The 25,748-nt window shown below is 44.9% G+C and overlaps 1 protein-coding gene across 2 annotated transcripts in view; it reads left to right on the forward strand.

Annotated features, from left to right (window-relative positions):
- Positions 1-22,526, forward strand: part of LOC144688354 (uncharacterized) — a 30,174-nt gene extending 7,648 nt beyond the window's left edge. The window contains exons 2-9 of one of the 2 annotated variants that reach the window (XM_078554809.1): positions 4,555-4,614; positions 6,772-6,828; positions 7,578-7,646; positions 9,530-9,608; positions 10,217-10,295; positions 14,310-14,376; positions 19,182-19,330; positions 20,798-22,526. In XM_078554809.1, the coding sequence (XP_078410935.1) occupies positions 4,555-4,614; positions 6,772-6,828; positions 7,578-7,646; positions 9,530-9,608; positions 10,217-10,295; positions 14,310-14,376; positions 19,182-19,330; positions 20,798-22,205 (1,968 nt within the window). In that variant the 3' untranslated portion in view covers positions 22,206-22,526. The remainder of the gene's footprint in view (positions 1-4,554; positions 4,615-6,771; positions 6,829-7,577; positions 7,647-9,529; positions 9,609-10,216; positions 10,296-14,309; positions 14,377-19,181; positions 19,331-20,797) is intronic. The other variant, XM_078554810.1, reaches the window with a different exon arrangement.
- The last annotated feature ends 3,222 nt before the right edge of the window (positions 22,527-25,748 follow it).

Here is a 25,748-nt window from a genome sequence, read left to right on the forward strand (position 1 = left end):
GGAGCTGTAGTCGAGGCAGCTGTGGGAGTCGGTAGGCTTGTAATGAATATTGGTGGACAGTCTATCACCAGAAATTGAGACAGAGAGGTCAAGGAAGGGAAGGGAAGTGTCGGAGATGGACCATGTGAAAATGATGGAGGGGTGGAAATTGGAAGCAAAATTAATAAATTTTTCCAGATCCGGACAAGAGCATGAAGCAGCACCGAAGCAATCATCGATGTACCGGAGAAAGAGTTGTGGGAGGGGGCTGGAGTAGGACTGGAACAAGGAATGTTCCACATACCCCATAAGGAGACGGGCATAGCTGGGGCCCATGCGGGTACCCATAGCCACACCTTTTATTTGGAGGAAGTGAGAGGAGTTTAAGGAGAAATTGTTCAGTGTGAGAACAAGTTCAGCCAGACGGAGGAGAGTAGTGGTGGATGGGGATTCTTTGGGACTCTGTTCAAGAAAGAAGCGGAGAGCCCTCAGACCATCCCAGTGGGCGATGGAGGTGCAGAGGGATTGGACGTCCATGGTGAAGAGGAGGCGGTTGGGGTCAGGGAACTGGAAATTGTTGATATGATGTAGGGTATCACAGGAATCGCGGATGTAGGTGGGAAGGGACTGGACAAGGGGAGAGAGAATGGAGTCAAGGTAGCAAGAAATGAGTTCCGTGGGGCAGGAACAGGCTGACATGATCGGTCTGCCGGGACAGTCCTGTTTGTGGATTTTGGTAGGAGGTAGAAGCGGGCTGTCCGAGGTTGGGAGACTATGAGATTGGAAGCTGTGGAAGGAAGATCTCCAGAGGAGATGAGGTCAGTAACAGTCCTGGAAACAATGGCTTGATGTTCAGTGGTGGGGTCATGGTCCAGGGGGAGGAAGAGAGGGTAGGTTTTTGCAAGTCTAAGAGCTAAAGTAAAGAATGATTTAATCGAGTCTGGGAAGAAACCATTTCTAAAGAGACTGGTTGAGACAATGGAGAGATCAAAGGGAAGGAATGCATTTAAGTAAATGCTGAAGCCTATGTGAGGGGATAGCTGCTTAGATCTCCCAGAAGACAGCAGGATAGCTGGTCAGAACTCCCAGAAGACAGTGTGAACAAGGCCAGACCTGAAGACCCAGTTGTTGTCAGCCTCCAAGGACACCCCAAGGATAAAGCACTGTGTGGTAAATTTACTGGACTTCTTTAGATTTTAAAATCCATAAGGATAGTTGCTGAACAGAAAAGGTTCTGAGGGTAGTTAAGTAGTGAAGTAATTCTTGAGTTTAAATGTAATTGTGTTTTATTTTTATCCTTTATTCTTTTAATAAATGTTTACTATAACATCATAACAGGTAGTTAGGGAAATCATTTCCTGATTTCAGAACCGCTCCTCATACTGTACAAATTGCAAAAACTGTTTTGGCAGCCGTTTCAAGTTTCCCTCTGGGATTTAAGCAGCTCAGTATTTATCACCCACCGTGCCATAACACCATCTACAAAAGATGATGACACACAGCAATCCATTTCATACTTGCTGAACTTATGGTTATGCTGATGAATGCACTGCTTAGTTTGCACTGAGCCAGACAGAGTAGGAAACCTTTGAGTATGTATTGTGTGGTCAGCGCTGAGTTGCTTGGGGCCAGTTGGGATGATGGAAGGGTCATTGCTGTTAGTTTTGGTGCTGCTGGCCAAGGGAAAGGCAAAACAAGCCAGTTGCTGTTTCAGTGAATTGTGTGGGAAAATACGCACGTGAATGTTGAATGAGGAAATGATAAACCACCTGGTCAAATAGTGCGCAGGCATTCACTGGCAGGCTTCCATATGTAAGAACATAAGAAATAGGAACAGGAGTAGACTATTCGGCCCCTTGAGCCTGCTCCGCCATTCAATAAGGTCATGGCTGATCATCTTGTGTTTCAATTTCCACATTCCCATCTGCCCCCGATAACCTTAGATTCTGGTTAGGCAAGGGAATCAATCTACCTCTGCCTTAAAAATATTCAATGACCCCGTCTCCACCACCTTCTGAGGCAGAGAATTCCAAAGTCGCACAACCCTCTGAGAGAAAAAAATTCTCCTCATCTCCGTCCTAAAAGGGCGACCCCTAATTTTAAAACAATGCCCCCTAGTTCTGGACTCACCCACAAGAAGAAGCATCCTTTCTATGTCCACCTTGTCAAGACCATTCAGGATCTTATATACTTCAATCAAATCACCCCTCACTCTTCTAAACTCCAGTGGAAACAAGCCCATTCTGTTTAACCTTTCCTCATAAGACAATCCACTCATTCCAGGTGTCAATCTAGTAAACCTCATCTGAACCGCCTCTAATGCATTTACATCCTTCCTTAAATAAGGAGACCAAAACTGCACACAGTATTCGAGGTTCGGTCTCACCAATGCCCTGAATAACTGAAGCATAATATCTTTACTTTTATGTTCAATCCCTCTCGTAATAAAGGATAGCGTTCCCTTAGCCTTCTTAATTACTTGCTGTACCTGCATACTAACTTTTTGTGACTCACATACTAGAACACCTAGATCCCTCTGCACCTCAGAATTATGCAGCCGTTCTCCATTTAAGTCATACTCTGCTTTTTTGTTCTTCCTGCCAAAGTGAACAACTTCACATTTTTCCACATTAAACTCTATTTTGCCAGATCTTTGCCCACTCATTCAACCTATTTTCATCTGCAACCTCCTCATGTCCTCTTCACAACATATTTTCCTACCTATCTTTGTGTCATCTGAAAATTTAGCTGCCATGCCTTCACTCTCCTTGTCTAAGTCTTTGATGTAAATTGTAAATAGTTGAGGCCTCAGTACAGACCCCTGCGGGACTCCACTCGTCACATCCTGCCTATCTGAAAAAGACCCGTTTATACATACTCTCTGCTTTCTGCCAGCCAGCCAATCTTCTATCCATGCTAATATGTTACCCCCTACACCATGCGCTTTTATTTTCCATAATAACCTTTGATGTGGCACCGTGTCAAATGCCTTCTGGAAATCCAAGTACAGCACATCTACAGGCTCCCCTTTATCCGCTGTGCATGTTATTCCTTCGAAAAACTCCAACAAATTGGCTAAACATGATTTTCCTTTCACAAAACCATGCTGACTCTTCCCTATTGCCTTGGGCTCTTCTAAGTGCCCAGCTATAACCTCCTTAATGATCGATTCCAACAACGTCCCCATGACACACATCAAGCTAACTGGCCTATAGTTTCCTGTTTCCTGCCTCCCTCCCTTCGTAAATAGAGGGGTTATATTTGCTACTTTCCAGTCTGATGGAACCTTTCCAGAATCTAGCAAATTTTGGAAAATTAACACCAGCTTGTTTTGGAGGTTTTGGAAAAAAAAATCGTGATTCCTTTGTGTGCAATCGGGCGCCTCTCCTCGCATTCAGTTCAGAATGGCTCCAATTGGGTCATGGGACCTAATGTCAAACCAACATAAGGCACCGACGTGAAATGGTGCAAGAGAAATGGCGACATGAAACAACGCAAAATGGTGCAGAGCAATGACACACAACAACAATGCAAAACAACCTCAAGTTGGAACTGGAGATAAAAATCAAGAACGCGCCCTAAAAACTGCACAACTTCAAAACGCAACAATTTAAAATGGAGAATCATTGCAGTAACTTTCGAAGGGGAATTGAATAGATGCTTGAAAAGGAAGAATTTACAGAGCTATAGGGAAGGAACATGGGATTGGGACTCATTGTGTCAGCTCTTTGAAAGAACTATCCAGGTATGATGGACCTAATTAACTCTCCTGCGCTTTGTAAGTGTTAGATTTGGTAGCACAACACGAGAACTTAGGTCTTGTGTAGTTACGTCAAGTGCACCAATCACTTCTGAAACTTTTTAAAAAAAAGATAAAGTACATTTTTACAATCATCCCACTAGGGATGATTGTAAATGTTGTATGGTCAATGTTCAGTGCCCTGTGTAAGTGTCCATAAGGAATTCTACTTTCTTCCCCTCAATCGGGATGTTAGCAGACAGCTTCCTATGTCCGTCACTGTTAAAATTGTAACTGACTCTGAACCAAATGGTTTAGAATAATATCCAGGCAAGTCATATTTTTATCATTCATTCTCGGGCTTTGGGTTTCAGCCTCTAGATAATGTGCTTTTTCGATACGTGCTTCATTGAGGGCATGTTTTCTTGGGATTTACCTGTATAATCAGGATTTCCTCTCAAATTACAGCAGTAAAGCAAGGGAAACCATAAGGAAATTCACCCTGGTTTCCAATTGTTTCCTAGGCACCGTTAGCTCTGTTGCATTAGATTTTCAGTAATTGTTTATTGAAGTACATATGTTCGACGACCAAGATTTTAAATGTTTTAAGTTCTGTCGCATCCACTATTTTGTTCAACTCAGTCCCACAACAGGACATGATGTAAGGGAACTTCCTGGAGGCAGCCCTGAATTAACGGCTTGTCTTTGCAACTTGCACTTCTTTGCACTGGTTTGTGGATAGGGACAAAAGATTTTTACACTAAACTTGTACTTCGGTTCATTCCTGCTTGGTGGAATGGTTCTCTCTTACTGTCTCTCAATTTACTGTCCCTCAGATTTATTTTCTTCAGTGGTTGTGGGGCCTAATCCTCTCCATTTTTTCGAATTGGACCCAGGTGAGTTTTTTTTTCTCTTTTTTTTTTGAAGAACAAGTGCAAACCCCAGGACTGGAACAGAGCCATTTAACATGCACAATGCTCAGTCCCTACCTGCACCTGTGGATAGTGGGTGTGGGCATTAGTTGCATTCCTATCTCATCTTTCATGGTCTCAGAACATCCCAAAGTACTTCACAGCCAATTAAGTACTTTTTGAAGTGTAGTCACTGTTGCAATTTGGGAAATGTGGCAGCCAATTTGCACACAGCAAGATCCCACAAACAACAATGTGATCCTTACAGATAATCTGTTTGTTAAAGGATGTTGATTGCGGGATAAATATTGACCAGGATGCTGGGGATAATTCCCCAGCTCTTCTTCAAAATAGTGACGTCATATCTCTTATGTGCACTTTAGAGGGCTTGTTTAACGTCTCGTGTGAAAGACGGCACCTCCCACAGTGCAGCACTCCCTCAGTACTCTCCTGGACTGTGAGGCTGGATTATGTACTCTAGTCTCTGGAGTGGGACTTGAACCCATAATCTTCTGACTAATAGCATCTACTCGGCCAAACCTTTGAGCCAACGAGAATTGCAGCCTAGGCTCAGACATGAAGGATGACCGGTAGATTGAGGTACCAGAATCTATCCAGTTTAATCGAACCTAAGAAGAGAGGAGAGTGGGAAGAGACCTGTGATCAAGCCTCAGCGATTTACAATCTATATCAGTGACTTCAGTGAAGGGACCGAGTGCAGTATATCCAAGTTTGCTGCTGATACTAAGCTGGGTGGATAAGTGTGAGGAAGATGCAAAAGCTGCTAAGGGATATAGGCAGGTTAAAGTGAGTGGGTAAGAAGGTGGCAAATGGAGTATAATGTGGTGGAATGTGCAATCTTGGTGCAACAAAGATTCACCGGATAGATTCCTGGGATGAAAAGATTGCCTTATGAGGAGAGATTGAGTAGAATGAGCCTATACTCTCTGGAGGTTAGAAGAGTGAGAGGTGATCTCATTGAAACATAACAGATTCTTAGAGGACTTGGCAGGGGAGATACTGAGAGGCTGTTTTTCCCTGGCTGGGGAGTCCAAAACTAGGGGTCATGTTCTCAGGATAACGGGTTGACCATTTAGGACTGAGATGAAGAGAAATTTCTTCACTCAGAGGGTTATGAATCTTTGAAATTCTCCACTCTGCGGACTTGTGGATGGTCAGTTTTTGAATATATTCAAGTCTGGGAGCGATAGATTTTCATCTACTAAGGGAATCAAGGAAAAAGAAGAAAGAATTGTATTTCTGTAGCACATTTCACAATCTCAAGATGTGCAAAACAACATACAGCCAGTGAAGTACTTTTGAAGTATATTGACGGATGTAATGTAGGAGATGTAGCAGCCAAGATCCCAAAACAGAAACATGATAATGGCCAGATAAATCTTTTTTGTGATGTTAACTGGGGGATAAATATTGAATTGTTGAATCATAGGATGGTTACAGCACAAAAGGCCATTTGGCCTGTCATGTCTGTGCTGGCTCTATGTAAGAGCAGCTCAACTTGTCCCACTCCCCTGTCTTTTCCCCCATACAGACTTTACTCATATAATTACCCAATTCCCTTTTGAAAGCCACAGTTTTTCCTTCCTCCGCGACACTCTCAGGCAGTATACTCCAGATCCTAACCACTTGTTGCATAAAAATGTCTTTTTTTTCTCATGTCATCTTTTGCCAACCTTAACTTGGTGTCCTCTGATTCTTTCTCTCTACTCTGTCCAGATACTTCATGATTTTGAACACCTCTATCAAATCTCCTCTCAACCTTCTCTTCTCCAAGGAGGCCAAGCCCAGCTTTTACAACCTACCCAAGTAACTGAAGCTACATTGGTCAGGACACCAGGCAGAACTTCCCTGCTCTTCTTCATAATAATGTCATGAGATGTTTTACATCCACTTGAGAGGGCAGAAAGGGCCTTGGTTTAACATCCCATCCAAAAGATGGCACCTCTAATAGTGCAGCAAAGTTCGCAGTGGAGCGGTGGTAGCTATTCGTTAGATATAAATACATGCAAAATCCACTTACCCACATGTGGTTAAATCAGTGTGACAGTAGCCAAACCTGAGGCTCATCAGAAATTTCTATTGGAAAACATTAGACCAAAGTATGTTCACATTACTTTACAGAAGAACCGACAGGAGACTGAGCCTAGACTTATTGAGAAGAGGAACCATCCGAAATATGTAAGTACCATGCTAGTGTTCTGTGAGAGAGTTGTGTGTGTATATGTGTATGTCTTTCTTAAAATAATTCGTGGGATGTGGGCATTGTTGGAAAGGCCAACATCTATTGCCCAGCCCTTGAGAAGGTGTTGGTGAGCTGCCTTCTTGAACCCCCGCAGCCCAAGTGGTGTAGGTACACCCACAGTGCTGTTAGGGAGGGAGCTCCAAGATTTTGACCCAGCGACAGTGAAGGAACGGCGATATATTTCCAAGTCAGGACAGTGAGTGACTTGGAGGGGAACTTCCAGGTAGTGGTGTTCACAGAATCACAGTGCAGAAGAGGCCCTTCGGCTCATCGAGTCTGCACCGACACGTGAGAAACACCTGACCTACCTACCTAATCCCATTTACCAGCAGTTGGCTCATAGCCTTGAATGTTATGATGTGCCAAGTGCTCATCCAGGTACTTTTTAAAGGATCTGTTCCCATCTATCTGCTGTCCTTGTCCTTCTAGATGGTAGCGGTCCTGGGTTTAACACATGACTCATGTCTGTATATGGAGCTAATATCTGACAATAGAAATATTTTGGGTTCCAAAGAAGCAGAAAAAAATAAAGGAAAGGAAACCTAGATGCCGAAAACATTCTTTAGCTCCTCCCTTACTGTCCAATCTCAAAATACAGGTCGCCTGTTGCTGGGCAGGTGTTTAACCCCAGGGTTTGGCTCCTCTTCCTGGGCTGATGTAAATATCGACTGCTTGTTTATTCCAGGACATGTCGTATCGATGGCGAAATTGGAGAGCAGCAAAGGACCTCCAGCGCTACCGACATGGTTACCCTGTGAGTATGCGAGGGAGCTGCAGATAGTTGTATCTGGTAGCTCGTATCATTAGTTGTTCGTGCCTCATGGTGTGACATTAAACACTTCTGAGTTGGATTCCGGTTTGAGCTCGTTAACTAGGCTGTTACCCCCTTGCAGCACTGAGGGACTGCTACCCTTCCGTTGCAACAGGTCAAGGTTGAGTGTCGTTTTATTTTACTTAGAGTTTACAGCACAGAAGCAGGCATTCGGCCAAACCGGGCTACACTGGTATTTATGCTCCAGATGAGCCTCCCCCCTACCCCATGACATAGCCTTCTATCTAAAAGTGAAACATTGTGGATGTTGGAATTCTGAAATAAAAACAGAAAATATTAGAAATACTCAGCAGGTTTGACAGCATTTGTGTAGGGAGAAACAACATCTCGGGTTGTGATCCACAACCTGAAATACTGGCCCAGATTTTTGCTCAGGAGGCCTTTAAAAATGGCAGATGGGACCAATTTCTGGCAATTTTCAGCGGCGCGGGTAAAGGCTGCAGATGCCACTCCCGCCCTCCGTGGCTCCATTGCGGGCATGGGCAGTTCAAACACTTGCTTAACTTTGGTGGGGTCTGGCCCCTTCTCTAAGTAGACATGGTTCACTACCTCTCAGAAGTGTTGTGAGCCATGGGGGAACTGCAGTCTCGAGTCAACGATCAAAAAAAAAAGAGACATTTGACATTCCCATTGAAATACATTGGCCTTCTTACCTTGTGATAAAGTTGTCAATCAATCACAGTCAGTGATAGTATCAGTTTCAGAAGCTTTTATCCACTAATGATGTGTAAATAAACACAGAGGCAGTGAAAAAACTTCAAAGAAACAGCAGGTTCTTACCAGGGAATGAAGATGTCAATCAAATAAGCTTTCCCTCCCCACTGCAGCTGTATAAATTTTGTTTACTAGAGCTAAAGTGCATTAGCCATTCTTGGAGCTCAGCCACACATTCATAATGAGGCCATCTGTTCAGCCTATTTTTGTTGATACAGCTGCCAGATGGTATCATTATGAATGAGTGGCTGAGCTCCAAGAATGACCTTGTCATCACCTGCTTTTTCTTTGAAGAGTTTTTTTTCACTGCCTGTATGTTTACTTACACAAGATTAAGAGGTCTGAAGTGGAGAAAAGTTCTGACAATGATACTATGAATGGCTATGGTTAATTGACACTTTCAAGCGGTTGTAGGTTGATTTATTTTTTCAAAGGGCCTTTTCAAAGCCTCTGCTTATTGTGTCAGTTTCAGGATTATTTCAAAGACTTGCCAATAGTTCATAGTGGATACTGGGAGAGTGGAAATGGAGGGTACATGGGGCTATGAGGGTACATGGAGGGCATGTGAAGGGGTGAGAGTGGGGGTGAGGATGTGAGGGCCTGACATTCAACATTACAATTGGACTAATAGCCCAGCAAACAGAGGAGGGCGTTACCATCTGCCAGCCTCGCCATCCACCCACCTCTGTTGTTGCCTCGAGCCTGTCTCCGAAGGCAACAGGCCCTTTTTTGAAGGACACCAGTCCATTGAGTTGGGAAGTTTCCCAATTTGACCTTCCTGCTGCCTCCAGGAAAATCCTGCCCGGTAACTGATGCTGTCAGACCAGCTGAGTATTCCCAGCATTTTCTGTTTTTATTTAGGATATCCTTCCATTCCTTTCTCCTTCACGTGTTTATCTAGCTTTCTCTTTAATGCATCTCTGCTATTTGCCTCAACCACTCTTTGTGGTAGTGACTTCCACATTCTCAGCAGTCTCTTGATGAAGAAGTTTCTCCTGGATTCCCTATTGAGATTCTGAATGTTTACATAGGCAGTTTCAATGTTAAAGCCAGCTATTTTCCCACATTGATCAGTCTTCTAATCTTAACAGGATTTAGATGATAAAGTAAAGAATAATGACAACATCAACTTCAAGTTCTACACGAACAAAAAGCCCTCTCAGCCAGACGGTAAGTGCTTGCCAGCTGATTCTTTTTATTCATTGCCATTGGGAGAACTCCCCAGCTATATTTCAAATAGTGATTGCGGAATCTTTTCTGTTCACCTGTGAGGGCCAACGGGACCTTAGTTTAATGTCCCACCTGAAAGATGGGACCTCCGACATTGCAGCACACCCTCAATACTGCACTGGAGGTGTCAACCTCAAACTTGTGTCTTAAGTTTCTGGAGCAGGATGTGAACCCACAACCTTCTGACCCTGAGGTGAGAGTGCTAGCCACTGAGCTGAGCTAAAACCTCAAATTGTTGTCCTTTGGTAGACTTTGAATATTGTTCCCTGTGGATGCAGGCTGTCAAATGAGTCTCATTTAGGGCTTTTGCAGCTGATGAGGGGATTTCTAACACATAAGCATGAGCTGCATTTTGACCTGTATCCAGCTGTATAAGATATGGAATGGACTGCATTACCCAACCTCCTGACACCTGCACACAGTCCAACACAGTTTGACTCCACACTGACTATGTTAGACATTTCAGACAGGTGGGTTGCTATTTTGGTTTTTTTTTAACTCCCAGGTACCCAATGGAAGGTTAACTTTTAATTTCTTTCCTCTTCTAGAGTGGACAATAGAGACAATGTTTACGAATTTGAAGGGCAACTACGATCTATTGGAGAGGAACCATTCATACATCCAATGGTATTATGTCTTTTTCTATATCTGCGCATTTGACTAGCTTATAAGGAGGTAAAGGTGTTCATTTTTTGTTCAGTTAGATGGTACACTTTTTTTAAAAAATGAATCTTTCCAAGGATTCAGCATGACAACCAATAGGGCAGACGATCTGTCTCAGCAGCCCCTGAGACCTCTCTGCCCTGTATTGCTACAAGGTCACACCAGGTTAGTGAGGTGGTTAAGAAAGTGTATGGATGCTTTGCTTTGTAAATCAGGGCATTGACGACAATGAAAGGAAGTTATGCTAAGTTTTACAAACTTCTGGTTAAGCCTCCCATGGAGTATTGTGTACAATTCTGGGCACCACACAGTCCATCTGAAGATAAAGTCCCATCTTCACATTGAAGATACCCTCCATCATGTTAATCTGTGCTAAATGGGAGAGATTTAAAACAGATCTAGCAACTCAAGACAGGGAAACCATGAGGCGCTGTCGGCCATCAGCAGCAGCAAAATTGCACTCAAACACAATCTGTAACATCATGGCCTGACATATCCCCCACTCTACCATTACCATCAAGCCAGGGGATCAACCCTGGTTCAATGAAGAGTGCAGGAGGGCAGGCCAGGAGCAGCACCAGGCATACCTAAAAATGAGGTGTCAACCTGGTGAAGCTATAACACAGGACTATTTGCGTGCCAAACAGCATAAGCAGCAAGTGATAGACAGAGCAAAGCGATTCCGCAACCAACAGATCAGATCTAAGCCCTGCAGTCCTGCCCACATCCAGTCGTGAATAATGATGGACAATTAAACAACTCACTACATGAGGAGACTCCATAAATAGCCCCATCCTTAATGATGGGGGAGCCCAGCGCATCAGTGCAAGAGATAAGGCTGAAGAACTTGAAACAATCTTCAGCCAGAAGTGCCGAGTGGATGATCCTTTTCCGGAGGTCCCCAGCATCACAGATGCCAGTCTTCAGCCAATTCGATCCACTCCATGTAATATCGAGAAACAGCTGAAGGCACTGGATACTGCAAAGGCTGTGGGGCCTGACAATATCCCGGTAATAGTACAGAAGACTTGTGTTCCAGAACTTGCCACCCCCTATCAAGCTGTTCCAGTACAGCTACAACACTGGCATCTACCCAGCTACGTGGAAAATTCTCCTGTACACAAAAAAGCAGGACAAATCCAACCTGGCCAATTACCGCCCCATCAGTCTACTCTCGATCATCAGTAAAGTGATGGAAGAGGTCATCAACAGTGCTATCAAGCAGCACTTGCTTAGCAACAACCTGCTTAACTGATGCTCAGATTGGGTTCCGACAGGGCCACTCAGCTCCTGACCTCATTACAGCCCTGATTCAAATGTGGACAAAAGAGCTGAACTCCCGAGGTGAGGTGGGAGTGACTGCCCTTGACATCAAGGCTGCATTTGACCGAGTGTGGCATCAAGGAGCCCTAGCAAAACTGGAGTGAATGGGAATCAGGGGGAAAACTCTCCGCTGATTGGAATCATTCCTAGCACAAAGGAAGATGGTTGTGGTTGTTGGAGGTCAATCATCTCAGTTCCAGGGCATCACTGCAGGAGTTCCTCAGGGTAGTGTCCTCGGCCCAACCATCTTCAGCTACTTCATCAATGACCTTCCTTCCATCATAAGGTCAGAAGTGGGGGTGTTCGCTAATGATTGCACAATGTTCAGCACCATTCGTGACTCCTCAGATACTGAAACAGTCCATGTACAAGACTTAGACAATATCCAGGCTTGGGCTGACAAGTGGCAAGTAACATTTGCACCACATGAGTGCCAGGCAATGACCATCTCCAACAAGAGGGAATCCAACCATCGCCCCTTGACACTCAATGGCATTACCATCACTGAATCCCCCACTATCAACATTCCTGGGGTTTCAATTGACCAGAAACTGAACTGGACTAGCCATATGAATACTGTGGCTACAAGAGCAGGTCAGAGGTTAGGAATCCTGCGGTGAGTAACTCACCTCCTGACTCCCCAAAGCCTGTCCACCATCTACAAGGCACAAATCAGGAATGTGATGGAATACTCTCCACTTGCCTGGATGAGTGCAGCTCCCACAACACTCAAGAAGCTTGACACCATCCAAGACAAAGCAAACGCACAGTAGCAGCAGTGTGTACCATCTACAAGATGCACAGGAGGAATTCACCAAGGCTCCTTCGACAGCACTTTCCAAACCCACGACTACTACTATCTAGCAGACACATGGGAACACCACCACCTGGAAGTTCCCCTCCAAGTCACTCACCATCCTGACTTAGAAATATATCGCCGTTCCTTCACTGTCGCTTGGTCAAAATCCTGGAACTCCCTCCCTAACAGCACTGTGGGTGTACCTACACCACATGGACTGCAGCGGTTCAAGAAGGCAGCTCATCACCACCTTCTCGAGGGTAATTAGGGATGGGTAACAAATGCTGGCCTAGCTAGCAATGCCCACATCCCATGAATGAATAAAAAATACCAGACTTCAGAAAGTATGTTAAGGTCTTGGAGAAGGTGTAGAGCAGGTTTACCAGGATTAGATCATGTTTGAGAGATTTCAGTTATGTCGAGAGAATAGAGTGTGAGATCGTTCTCCCTAGAGTAGAGATGGTTAAAGATAGATCTCGAAAATGTGTTCAGTATTATGAGGGGACTTGATAGAGCAAGTGAGGAGAAATATTTCCCACAGCAAGTAAGTCAGCAACCAGACGTAACATAATTGATAAAAAAGACAACTAGAACAGGATGAGAAGCGTCTTCACCCACAGAGTTGTTATGGACTGTAAATCATTACCTGAAAGGGTGGTGACATCAGATTGCATAACATCTTTCAGAAATAAATTGGACACCTCCCTGAGGAGAGCTAATTTGCAGGGTTATGGGGAAGGGGCTGTGACATGAGAGTAAATTGGATAGCTCCTTCAAAGAACCAAAGTAGGCACAATTTGTGCTTTAAGACACTGATTTACAGAATGACCTGGAATGAATATCATGACTACCCTCACCACCTGCAATCTGATGGAGGAGGCCACTGAACCTGCATGCCACCCTTGCCATTGTGTTATGTTGTGTTGTGTATTGATGGGTAATTTTGTTACTCATTCTTGGGATGTGAGCTGGCAATACTAACATTTATTTCCAACCCTGATTGCCCTTGAGAAGGAAGTGATGAGCTGCATTCCATGTGGTGTAGGTACACCCACAATGCTGTTAGGAAGGGAGTTCCAGGATTTTCACCCAGCGACAGTGAAGGGACGGCGATATATTTCCAAGTCAGAATGGTGAGTGTCTTGGAGGGTAACTTGCAGTTGGTGGTGTTCCCATGCACCTATTGCGCTTGTCCTTCTAGATGGTAAGGGGTTCAGGATTTGGAAGGTGCTGTCAAAGGAGGCTTGGTGAGATGCTGCAGTGCATCTTGTAGATGGTACACACTGCTGCCACTGTGCGTCGGTGGTGGAGGGAGTGAATGTTTTAAGATGGTGAATGGGCTACCAATCAAGCGGGCTGCTTTTTCCTGGATGGTGTCAAGCTTCTCGAGTGTGGCAGGAGCTGAACTCATCCAGGCAAGTGGGGAGTATTCCATCACACTCCTGACTTGTGCCTTGTAGATGGTGGACAGGCTTTGGGGAGTCAGGGGGTGAGTTGCTTGTCGCAGGATTCCTAGCCTCTGACCTGCTCTTGTAGCCACAGTATTTATATGGCTAGTCCAGTTCAGTTTCTGGTTAATGGTAACCCCCATGATGTTGATAGGGGGGAATTCAGTGATGGTAATGCCATTGAACGTCAAAGGGCGATGGTTAGATTCTGTCTTGTTGGGGGTGATCATTGCCTGGCACTTGTGTGGTGGCAGTACAGCTTCATGGTGATACGAGAGCATGCTGCTTAAGTATTGTGAATATTTAAATTACTACAGTCTTCAGTTCTGCGTTGGAAAGCATTGTTTAAAATTTTCCTGACAATTTGGGAGCTGTCCTCATTTCTAACCATTTGATTTGTGCTTTCAGGCTGTTTCCATTGCGAGAACCTGGGATGAATTGGTATGCCAAGGAACTCACAAGTCATGAAATTGAGGTGTGTATCAGGGAGAGGAATTGTTCGGTGTGTTGCTCTCCATCCGACTCAAAAGCACTAAATATTCCTGATCTTTAGAAAGACAAGTCTATACAAGCTTAGGGCACAGAAGGTGGCAATTTGGCCAATTGTGCCATTGAAAGAACTGCCCATTAATCCTGTTATCCCTGCCCTTTCCCCATAGCCCTGCAAATTTTTCCTTTTTCAAGTGGTTTTTCCAATTTTCTTCCAAAAGTTATTATTGAATCTGCTTCCACTGTCCTTTAAGACAGTGGATTTCAGACCTTAACAACTTGCTGTGTTAAATAAATTCACTTCATTCCTTCCCTGGTACAATAAACAAAAGAATGGCAAAAATAAAACAAAACTGAGGGGAATACCGGCTGTTCGAGGAAGCCAGAGAGGAAATAGCGGGTGCTCTGATGATCATTTTCCATCCCTCACTGGATACTGGTGAGGTACCAGAAGACTGGAGATCTGCAAACATTGTACCATTATTTAAGAAGGGTGCAAGGGATAGGCCAAACAGTTATAGGCCGGTCAGTCTGATTTCGGTGGTGGGCAAATTATTAGAATCAATTCTGAGAGACCGGAGAAACTGTCCCATAGAAAGGAACGGAGTAATTGGGGATAGTTGGAATGGTTTTGTTAGGGGAAGATCGTATCTTACTAATTTTATCAAATCTTTTGAGAAATAACAAGGAGGATTGATGAGGGTAGTGTAGTGGGTGTTGTCTACTTGGATTTCAATAGGCATTTGACAAGGTCCCACATGGCAGACTGGTCAGGAAAGTAAAAGCCTATGGGATACAGGGGAATGTGGCAAGTTAGATCCAAAATTGGCTCGGTGACAGGAAACAAAGGATAATGGCCAATAGATGTTTTTGCGAATGGAAAACGGTTTCCAATGGTGTCCCGCAGGGCTCAGTGTTGGAGCCCTTGCTGTTGGTCGTATGTATTAATGACTTAGACTTAAATGTGGAAGGCATGATTGGGAAATTTGCAGATGACACAAAAATTGGCCATACAGTTGATAGTGAAAAGGATAGCTGTTGTCTCCAGAATGGTATCAATGGTTTGGTTGAGTGGACGAAAAGATGGCAGGTGGAATTCAACCCAGAGAAGTGTGAGATAGTACATTTGGGGAGGGCAAACAAAGCAAGGGAATACTCAATAAATGGGAGGATATTGGGAGGGGTTGAGGAAGTGCGAGACCTTGGAGTGCATGTTCACAGGTCCCTGAAGGTGGCAGGACAGGGTGGATAAGGTGGTAAAGAAAGCACATGGAATACTTTCCTTCAAGATAAAGGCAAAATACTGCGGATGCTGGAAATCTGAAACAAAAACAAAAAATGCTGGAAAAACTCAGCAGGTCTGACAGTATCTGTGGAGAGAAAGACAGAGTTAACGTTTCGAGTCAGTATGACTTCTTCAGCTCTGAAAAAGAGTCATACGGACTCGCAACGTTAACTCTGTCTTTCTCTCCACAGATGCTGTCAGACCTGCTGAGTTTTTCCAGCATTTTTTGTTTATGGCTGCTTTCCTTTATTGGATGCGGTATAGAATACAAGAGCAGGGATGTAATGAGGGAACTGTATAAAATGCTGGTTAGGCCACAGCTGGAATTCTGTGTACAGTTCTGCCCACCACAAAATCATAGTGTCTGGATAAAATAGCTCTTCAGAGAGTACAGAGGAGATTTACAAGAATGTTGCCAGGGCTTGAAAATTGCAGCTATGAGAAGAGATTGGATAGGCTTGGGTAGTTTTCCTGAGAACTGAGGAGGCTGAGGGGTGACCTGATTGAGGTGTGCAAACTTGAGGGGCCTGGATAGGGTAGACAGGGATGCCCTGTTTTCCCCTAGCGGAGAGGTCAATAACCAGGGGCACAGATTTAATGTGATTGGTAGAACAATTAGAGGGGACATGTGGAAAGACTTCTTCACCCAAAGGGTGGTGGGTGTTTGGAATCCACTGCCTGGTTTGGTGGTGGAGGCAGAAACCCTCACCTCATTTAAAAGGTACCTGGATCTACTAGGGGAAGCAGGACGTTCCTGTCTACTCTGGCTAGGCCCCTAAAGTGCTGTAACCTGCCAGGCTACAGACTAGGAAGGAGGTGGGATTAGAATGGGCAGCTAGTTTTTTTTCCAGCTGGTGCAGACACGATGGGCTGAGTGGCCTCGTTCTGTGTTGTTAACTTTTCTATGGTTCTAATGCAGGAACATTGGACTTTGGAACATTTGGAATAGGCCTTCAACCTGCTGATGTGTTTGTGGTCTCAACTCCGTTTTCCTGTCATGGTGGGCAGAAAGGAAAGTGGAGTTGAGATCACAACCAGATCAGCCATGATCTTATCGAATGGTGGAGCAGGCTCGAAGGGCCAAATGGCCTTCCTCTGCTCCTAAATCCTATGTTCCCCGCAGGTTTTTATTTTGCCCACTCTTCTGTTTACTGTCCCATGCTTGCCATTATACATGTAGGAAACTGAAAAGTTAATTAGTATTTGAAGTGATGGGATCCATTGGTGTTGTATTCTCTGAAACTTCAAGTTCAGTGTACAAACGTCCTTTAAGTAAATTAAGGAACATGTTTTCCCAAGAGAAGGAGGGAAAATAAAGTGTGAAATTTATTTTGTGAAAGTCACATTGTGAGTCTCCCTGCATCTCCAGAGTCACTATGTGGATTCTGACTGTATACAGTCTCTGGCCAACATTTCTTACCTTCCTAAGAAAATGAATGGTCACATTGCTTTGATGTTATAACTTGTGTGATGATGGACCACGTTTTTTTTATTCATTCACAGAATACTAGCATCACTGGCAAGGCTAGCAGTTCTGTTTTCATGAACAAAAGCCTGGAAAAACTCAGCAGGTCTGACAGCATCTGCGGAGAGGGATACAGTTGACGTTTCGAGTCCGTATGACTCTTCATCAGAACTAAGACATATAGAAATGAGATGAAATGTAAGCTGATAGAAGGGGGTGGGACAGGAGAGCTGGATAGGGGTCCAGTGATAGGTGGAGGCCAAGAAGAGATTGCCAGAGATGTCATAGACAAAAGGACAAAGGGGTGTTGATGGTGGTGATATTATCTAAAGGATGTGCTAATGGGGACATTAAGGGTAGCAAGCAGGATAAGCTAGGGACAGATGGCCCTTGTGGGGGTGGGGTAGGATGGGGGGAAGGGATTGAAATGGGCTAAAAGGTGGAGATGAAACAATAGATCGAAATAAATTTAAAAATAGGTGGGAAAAGAAAAAATATAGTTGTAAAAAAATTATAAATTATTGGAAAAAGGGGGATCGGAAAGGGGGTGGGGATGGAGGAGAGAGTTCATGATCTGAAGTTGTTGAACTCAATATTAAGTCCGGAAGGCTGTAAAGTGCCTAATCGGAAGATGAGGTGCTGTTCCTCCAGTTTGCGTTGAGGTTCACTGGAACAGTGCAGCAGGCCAAGGACGGACATGTGGGCATGAGAGCAGGGTGGTGTGTTGAAATGGCAAGTGACAGGGAGGTCTGGGTCATGCTTGCGGACAGACCGAAGGTGTTCCACAAAGTGGTCACCCAGTCTGCGTTTGGTCTCTCCAATGTAGAGGAGACCACATTGGGAGCAGGGCCATCTGCCACTAGCTTGTCCTGCTTGCTTCCCTTAATGTCCCCATTAACACATCCTTTAGATAATATCACCACCGTCAACACCCCTTTGACAATTTGTCTATGACATCTTTGGCAATCTCTTCTTGGCCTCCACCTATCACTGGCCCCCTATCCAGCTCTCCTGTCCCACCCCCTTCTACCAGCTTACATTTCATCTCATTTCTATATGTCTTAGTTCTGATGAAGGGTCATACGGAGTCGAAACATCAACTGTATCCCTCTCCGCAGATGCTGTCAGACCTGCAGAGTTTTTCCAGGTATTTTTGTTTTTGTTCTAGATTTCCAAAATCCACAGTACTTTGCTTTTATCATAGTTCTGTTTTCATGGTCTGTTTTAATATTTCCCATCCTGGATGATATTTGCTAAATCTGCTCTGAAGGGGGAATTGAACCGAGAACTTTACTGGTCAATCTGGCTTGTGTTTATATTTATCCTCTAAGCATAGCTCATTGCCTTGAGTTCTGATAGTGTCCTTTTACAGCCAATGAAAAGTATGTGAGGGGTTACGACAAGGTAGTTCTTTTGCTTTTAATTAATTTGTGGGATGTGGGTGTCGCTGGCAATGCCACCAATTAGTATCCATCCCTAATTGCCCTTGAGAGGGTGGTGGTGAGCTGCCTTCTAGAACCGCTGCAGTCCATGTGGTGTAGGTACACCCACAGTGCTGTTAGGGAGGGAGTTCCAGGATTTTGACTCAGCGACAGTGAAGGAACAGTGATATATTTCCAAGTCAGGATGGTGAATGACTTGGAGGGGAACTTCCAGGTGGTGGTGTTCCCATGTGTCTGCTGCCCTTGTCCTTCTAGATGGTAGTGGTTGTGGGTTTGGAAGGTGCTGACAGAGGACCCTTAGTGAGTTGCTGCAGTGCATCTTGTAGATGGTACACACACTGCTGCTACTGTGCGTCGGTGGTGGAGGGAGTGAATGTTTGTGGATGGGGTGCCAATCAAGCGGGTTGCTTTGTCCTGGATGGTGTCAAACTTCTTGAGTGTTGTGGGAGCTGCACACATCCAGGCAAGTGGAGAGTATTCCATCAAAATGTTCAGTGACTCTCACCTGTTATCTCCTAAGGTGATTAAATGGATTTTGTTTTTTTTTTAAATTTTCTACATTTTTATGCACAACGCAATAACTATTTCACTATCAACAGTTATTCAAAGAATCTGAAGATGCAAAGAAGAGGCTGATTGAAGCGTACAAGATGATGCTGGATTTTTATGGCATTGAGCTGGTAAATCAGGAGACTGGATACGTGAAACGTGCCCCTCACTGGAGACAGCAGTTCAGCAACCTCAACCAGTGAGTGTCATCAGAGAGACTTGTACTTATCTCGCACCTTTCACAACCTCGGGAGACGCAAAAGAGCTTTGTAGCCGATGAATTACTTTATTTTGAATTGTAGTCACTGTTTTAATGTAGGAAATGCATCAGCCAGTTTACACAATGTAACGTCCCACAATAGCATCGAGATAAAAGATCAGAACATTTCAGATCGCAGCGCTCCCTCGGTACTGACCCTCCGACAGGGCAGCACTCCCTCAGTACCGCCTCCTCCGACAGGGCCGTGCTCCCTCAGTACTGACCCTCCGACAGGGCAGCACTCCCTCAGTACCGCCTCCTCCGACATGGCAGTGCTCCCTCAGTACCGCCTCCTCTGACAGGGCGGTGCTCCCTCAGTACCGCCTCCTCCGACAGGGCGGTGCTCCCTCGGTACCGCCTCCTCCGACAGGGCTGTGCTCCCTCAGTACCGCCTCCTCCGACAGGGCGGTGCTCCCTCAGGACCGCCTCCTCCGACAGGGCAGTGCTCCCTCAGTACCGCCTCCTCCGACAGGGCCGTGCTCCCTCAGTACTGCCTCCTCTGACAGGGCGGTGCTCCCTCGGTACTGCCTCCTCTGACAGGGCCGTGCTCCCTCAGTACTGCCTCCTCTGACAGGGCGGTGCTCCCTCAGTACCGCCTCCTCCGACAGGGCCGTGCTCCCTCAGTACCGCCTCCTCTGACAGGGCGGTGCTCCCTCAGTACCGCCTCCTCCGACAGGGCGGTGCTCCCTCAGTACCACCTCCTCCGACAGGGCAGTGCTCCCTCAATACTGCCTCCTCCGACAGGGCAGTGCTCCCTCAATACTGCCTCCTCTGACAGGGCGGTGCTCCCTCAGTACCGCCTCCTCTGACAGGGCAGCGCTCCCTCAGTACCGCCTCTTCCGACAGGGCAGCGCTCCCTCGGTACTGCCTCCTCCGACAGGGCAGTGCTCCCTCGGCGCCGCTGTTGTTGATATTTGCAAGTGTCTGCAGTGGGATTTGAAAGCACAACTCTCTGACTCTGGGCCGAGCGCTGTAACTGAGCCAGTTCTGAGACCAAAGCTTCAGCAACAACAACTGCAGTTACATAGCACCTTTAACGTAGTAAAACATCCCAATACACTTTACAGGAGCTTTACCAGATAAAACTTGGCACTGAACTGCAAGAGGAGATATTTGGACAGGTGATGAAATGCTTGATGAAATAAGCAGGTTTGGAGTGGTACCATAAAGGGAGAGAGAGTGGTGGAGAGGCAGAGAGGTTTAGGAAGGGAACTTCATAACTTCAAAGCTGGACTTTAAAAAATGCCCTGTAACTTATGCCATTTTCAGCGGTTTGTCCTTTCACTGGGATCACTAATGGGGCCATGATGTTGTTCTACTGATTGGACTCACTGGTGCCCGAGGGCTCTGCTGCCCCCAAGTTATTGTTGATTTCCTGATTTTTTTTTTTTTCCTTTCCAATTTTAGACGCATGCACAATAATCTCCGCATCACTCGGATACTGAAGTGTCTTGGAGAGATGGGCTTCGAACATCTTCAACCACCATTGGTGAAGTTTTTCCTTACAGAAACACTGATCAGGCAGCAGCTGCCCAATGTTCGAGAGAGTGTCCTGGACTACTTTCTCTACACCATTAGAAGTAAGCATGAGAGAAGAAAATTGATACTCTACGCACAGCAGCACTACAAACCAGATTCCGAGTTCGTCTGGGGTCCTCCGAAAGGAACGGAAAACCGATACAACCACATCCTTAATGAACTGAAGAAGGAAAAGGAGGAAACAGAGAATGAGGAATCATCAGATGAAGGCACATTGGCTGAAGACAAAGACAGTAGTTGTTTGTCATCGAAGACAGAGGAAGGCCGCAGTTCAAAACAAAGACGCCTAATGAAGCAAAGGTCTTTAGATTTAAGGGAGAAGAGTAGAAACTGTGTGGAAGACACTGAGAAAGGATCTGAGGATCATATAGAAACTAAAAAGCCTGATGTAGCCACAAGCCTGGAGGAGGACAGTGCTGAAGAAAAGAGCAATGTTGATGAGGAATCTCCTGTCTCAGAAGATAAGCCTGACCAAAAAGGAAATGTTGGAAAACAAACTGTACGTGTGGAAGAAGTTGCCACGGAAGGTATTGACCCAAGCACTGAGAGACTGGTGCAGGGTGATGAAGTACCCAAGAACTGCCAAAGCAAACCTGAGAAAGTTGAAGGTGACTTGAAGATACAATTAGTGGATAGCGAAGCTACCTGTCGGAAAGAAAAGGAATCGAAGGAAAAATTACTGTCCAGAGAACCAGAACCATTTGCCAGTGAAGAGGATAAGCCTGTAACAGAAGGGCAAGTTGCGGATAAAACAACAGAAGAGGTTGATGAGCCAGGATGTCTGATCATTGAAGCAGATAATCCTGCAACAGACGAAAGTAAAACTGGGAATCCAGCGACAAGAGAGCCAGATAAGACAGTTAAACCACAGCCATTTACCACTCATGAAGATATACCTGCAACTGAAGAAAATAAGACTTGGGATATAACAAAGGAAAAGCTAGATGAGGTAGCTGAGTCACAACTAGTTATCACAGAAAAGGATAAATCTCCAAAAGAAGAAGGAACAACCAGGATTATGGTCATAGAGCAGAGTAATGTGTCAACAGAGCTAGAAATTCATGAAGGACAAAGTAAATCTGTTTCCGAAAGGAAGATTCAGAGTTCTACCGAAGCCGAAAGCGAGCGCATGGAAGTAATGGAAACGCATGAAGCGGGACTGGGACATCCTACGAAAGATGTAAAATATCCCGGGGGAAAAGGTGTGGAAATGGAGATAGAAACTAATAAACCTTGTGAGGTGGAAGAAGATGTAGAAATGGAAGATGGTCAATGAATACCTCAATATTAGCAGTACAACAGCTTATTGGTTCACTATTTTGCTGTGTTTTAAAGCATTTAGGAAAATACTTCGAACAGGAGCTCCAAGTGTGCGATCAACAGCAGGGCCCCAATCAACTGGGCTAAACTACTCCATAGGATTGGGGACTAGGAGAGTGACTTACCTCATGTGGCTACCATGGACCTTTTAATGCCAAATACTAAATGGTACTTAGAGGTTGATGGCTGGTGTGTGCATGAGTATATATTATACTTGACTTCTTAAATAAAGTTCTGATAGATGATGATAAATAATAAATATTTTCATTCACATTCTAGCCCTATTTTTTTCCAGTCTGTTATGTAGTACCTGTAAAAGGAGTGTATGTAAAATGGGGGCTGACCAAAGGGCAAACATTTTATTGCCCTTTGGTTCTTGCCCATCCCTCCAGAGGTAAAGTTCTGTGGGTGGAGATGGAGTGAGGAGCAGGACACCAGGTAAATTCCACTACCTCGTTCATCTGCTTTTATTTAAACAGTGCCACTAATTTAGCAAAGTTTTCCAAGGCATTTTATAGGAGCATTATCAAACAATTTCATACTGAGACCCATAAGGAGATATTAGGTTAGATGACTAGAAGCTTGGCCAGTGACAGGTTTTAAGGAGCGACTTGGTCCATGACAGGTTTTAAGGAGCGACTTGAAGGGGGGAAGGGCAGTAGAGAGGTGGAGTGGTTCAGAGAGGCTATGGTGGAGTTTGGGTCATAGAAAGCTGAAGGCAGGGCAGTCAGATGATGTTAACCTCAAGCATCCATTTTCCATGAGGATGAGGTGGGAGGCCATGCAGCTGCACAGACTAAGTCCTGTAACTCCACAGAGTTCCAGCAGAAACCAGGTGGACAGCAACCAGGAGCAGAAACCCTGGCTGATTATATTTATCAAACTAGCAAAACTGGAGTCAATGGGAATCGGGGGAAAGCACCTCACTGGTTGAAATCATTCTTAGCACAAATGAAGATGGTTGTGGTTGTTGGAGGTCAAACATCTCAGCTCCAGGACATCACTCCAGGAGTTCCTCAGGGTAGTGTCCTAGGCCCAAACATCTTCAGCTGCTTCATCAATGATCTTCAACCATCATAAGGTCAGAAGTGGGGATGTTCGCTGATGATTGCCAATGTTCAGCACCATTCGTGACTCCTCAGATACTGAAGCAGCCATATCCAAATGCAGCAAAACCTGGACAATATCCAGGCTTGGGCCGTCAAGTAGCAAGTAACATTCACACCACACAAGTGCCAGGCAATGACCATCTCCAAAAGAGAATCTAACCGTTGCCTCTTGACATTCAATGGCATTACCATCGCTGAATCCTGCACTGTCAACACTCTGGGGGTTACCATTGACCAGAAACTCAACTGGAATAGTCATATAAATACTGTGGCTACAAGAGCAGGTCAGAGGCTAGGAATCCTGTGGTGAGTAACTCACCTCCTGACCCCCCCGCTAAAACCTGTCCCACCATCTACAAGGCACAAGTTAGGAGAGTGATGGAATACTCCCCACTTGCCTGGATGAGTGAAGTTTGACCCCATCCAGGACAAAGCAGCCCACTTGATTGGCACCCAACTCACAAACATTCACTCCCTGCATCACTGACGCACAGTAGCAACAGTGTGTACCATCTACAAGATGCACTGCAGGAATTCATTAGGCTCCTTCAGCAGCACCTTCCAAACCCACGACTGCTACCATCTAGAAGGACAAGGGCAACAGACACATGGGAACACCACCACCTGGAAGTTCCCCTCCAAGCCACACACCATCCTGACTTGGAAATATATCGCCGTTCCTTCATTGTTCCTGAGTCAAAACCCTGGAATTCCCTCCCTAACAGCACTGTGGGTGTACCTACACCACATGGACTGCAGCGATTCAAGAAGGCAACTCATCACCACCTTCGCAAGGGCAATTAGGGATGGGCAATAAATGCTGGCCCAGCCAGTGATACCTGCATCCCATGAACAAATATTGTTTTTTAATTTTAATGTCTTTAGAAAGAGTCCTAATGGCTGCTCCAATGTGCCAGTGAGGCTTCTATCTAATTAGAATAAATGAAACTGGCACAAAGGTACTGTGTAGAGACATCTCCGACTGCTTGCTGGACTCCTCGTGTGTATTATAAACCTGATGGCTCCTTGGCTACTAATAGGGCAAGTCTGATCCAACACATGCTGAGAATGACAAATGAATGGACCAAATCTTACTGGGAAAAGAAGAGCGAGTTCACAATGCACACAATTATTAATAATGGTTATTCTGAATGAGCCTGGCACAAGCATGAGAAATAGCATTGGTCTTCAGCCTGTGTTCATGCAAAATTCAATCTGGTTGCCCAGCTCTAGCTAATCTGACTTAATTATGTCAGCCAGTTCTTACAGCACAACTTCAATCATGATCTGGTACAGGACTGGTGATGTAGAACCAAGCAGCACAGAAAAAGGCCATTCAGCCGATCATGCTTGTGCCAGCTCTTTCAAAGAGCGGTCCAATAGTTCCACTCCACAGCTCCTTTCTCCCCCCCCCCATACCCCATTCGTTTCACGTAGATATCCAATTCCTTTTTGAAAACTGTTATTGAAATCTCTTTAATTAATCATTTGTAGGATCTGAGTGTCGCTGGCAAGACTGGCATTTATTGTCCATCCCTAGTTGCCTCTATTAAGGCAATGGTGGTCTGCCCTCCTTCTGGGGACTGCTACATTCTGGGAGGTGAAGGTGCTCCCATAATTCATAATAATATGAATATAATTAAAAGTTTTGCATCTAGTGCACATGGATCAAGTGGCACCCTTCAAAGATGTCAGGCCAGAAAGTACCACCTCAAGTGTTGCACCTGCACAGTGTTACATAAAAAGATGGCTTTTTTAATAAAAAGACATGATTTTATTCGCAGATAAACAAGCTCTATCAACTATCCAATGAACTAAATGCGAACAAATCAAAAGTAGGAAAAGGTTAAAATGAGAAGAAAGTGACCAGCAACCAATAAAATTCCATAAATCATTTTCACCCTATTTTTACCTGTGCTTTTGCTTCATTTAGTGGTGAATACAGCTAAAAAGAATTATTATTCAACGCTTAATTTTTGCTCCCTTGAAACATTTTCAATATACTTGCACATAAAATTGGCTTTAGAAATACCTTTGAGCCTTTATTCCACACTGGGCTGTCCATCAGGTTAGAGTCAGGTGTTTCCATTCGAAATATCCCCTAGGATTTGCGGCATGCTGTGGATGAATTCTGTAACAAAACAAAAACAGAACTACCTGGAAAAACTCAGCAAGTCCGGCAGCATCGGCGGAGAAGAAATCAGCCAACGCTTCGAGCCTTCATGGCCCTTCGGCAGATAGAGGTCAAGCTCCTCACCTCTCACGACTCTCCACTGCCTCTATATTCCCACGTTGCTGCTCCGACACCCAAGTCTTAAATCAGCTGCAGTTAAACATGAGGAAGACTACAGTCATTATCTTTGGACCTCAACACAAACTCCACCCCTCAG

Source organism: Cetorhinus maximus, chromosome 13 (assembly GCF_964194155.1).
Source record: "Cetorhinus maximus chromosome 13, sCetMax3.hap1.1, whole genome shotgun sequence".
Classification (NCBI taxonomy): Eukaryota; Metazoa; Chordata; class Chondrichthyes; order Lamniformes; family Cetorhinidae; genus Cetorhinus; species Cetorhinus maximus.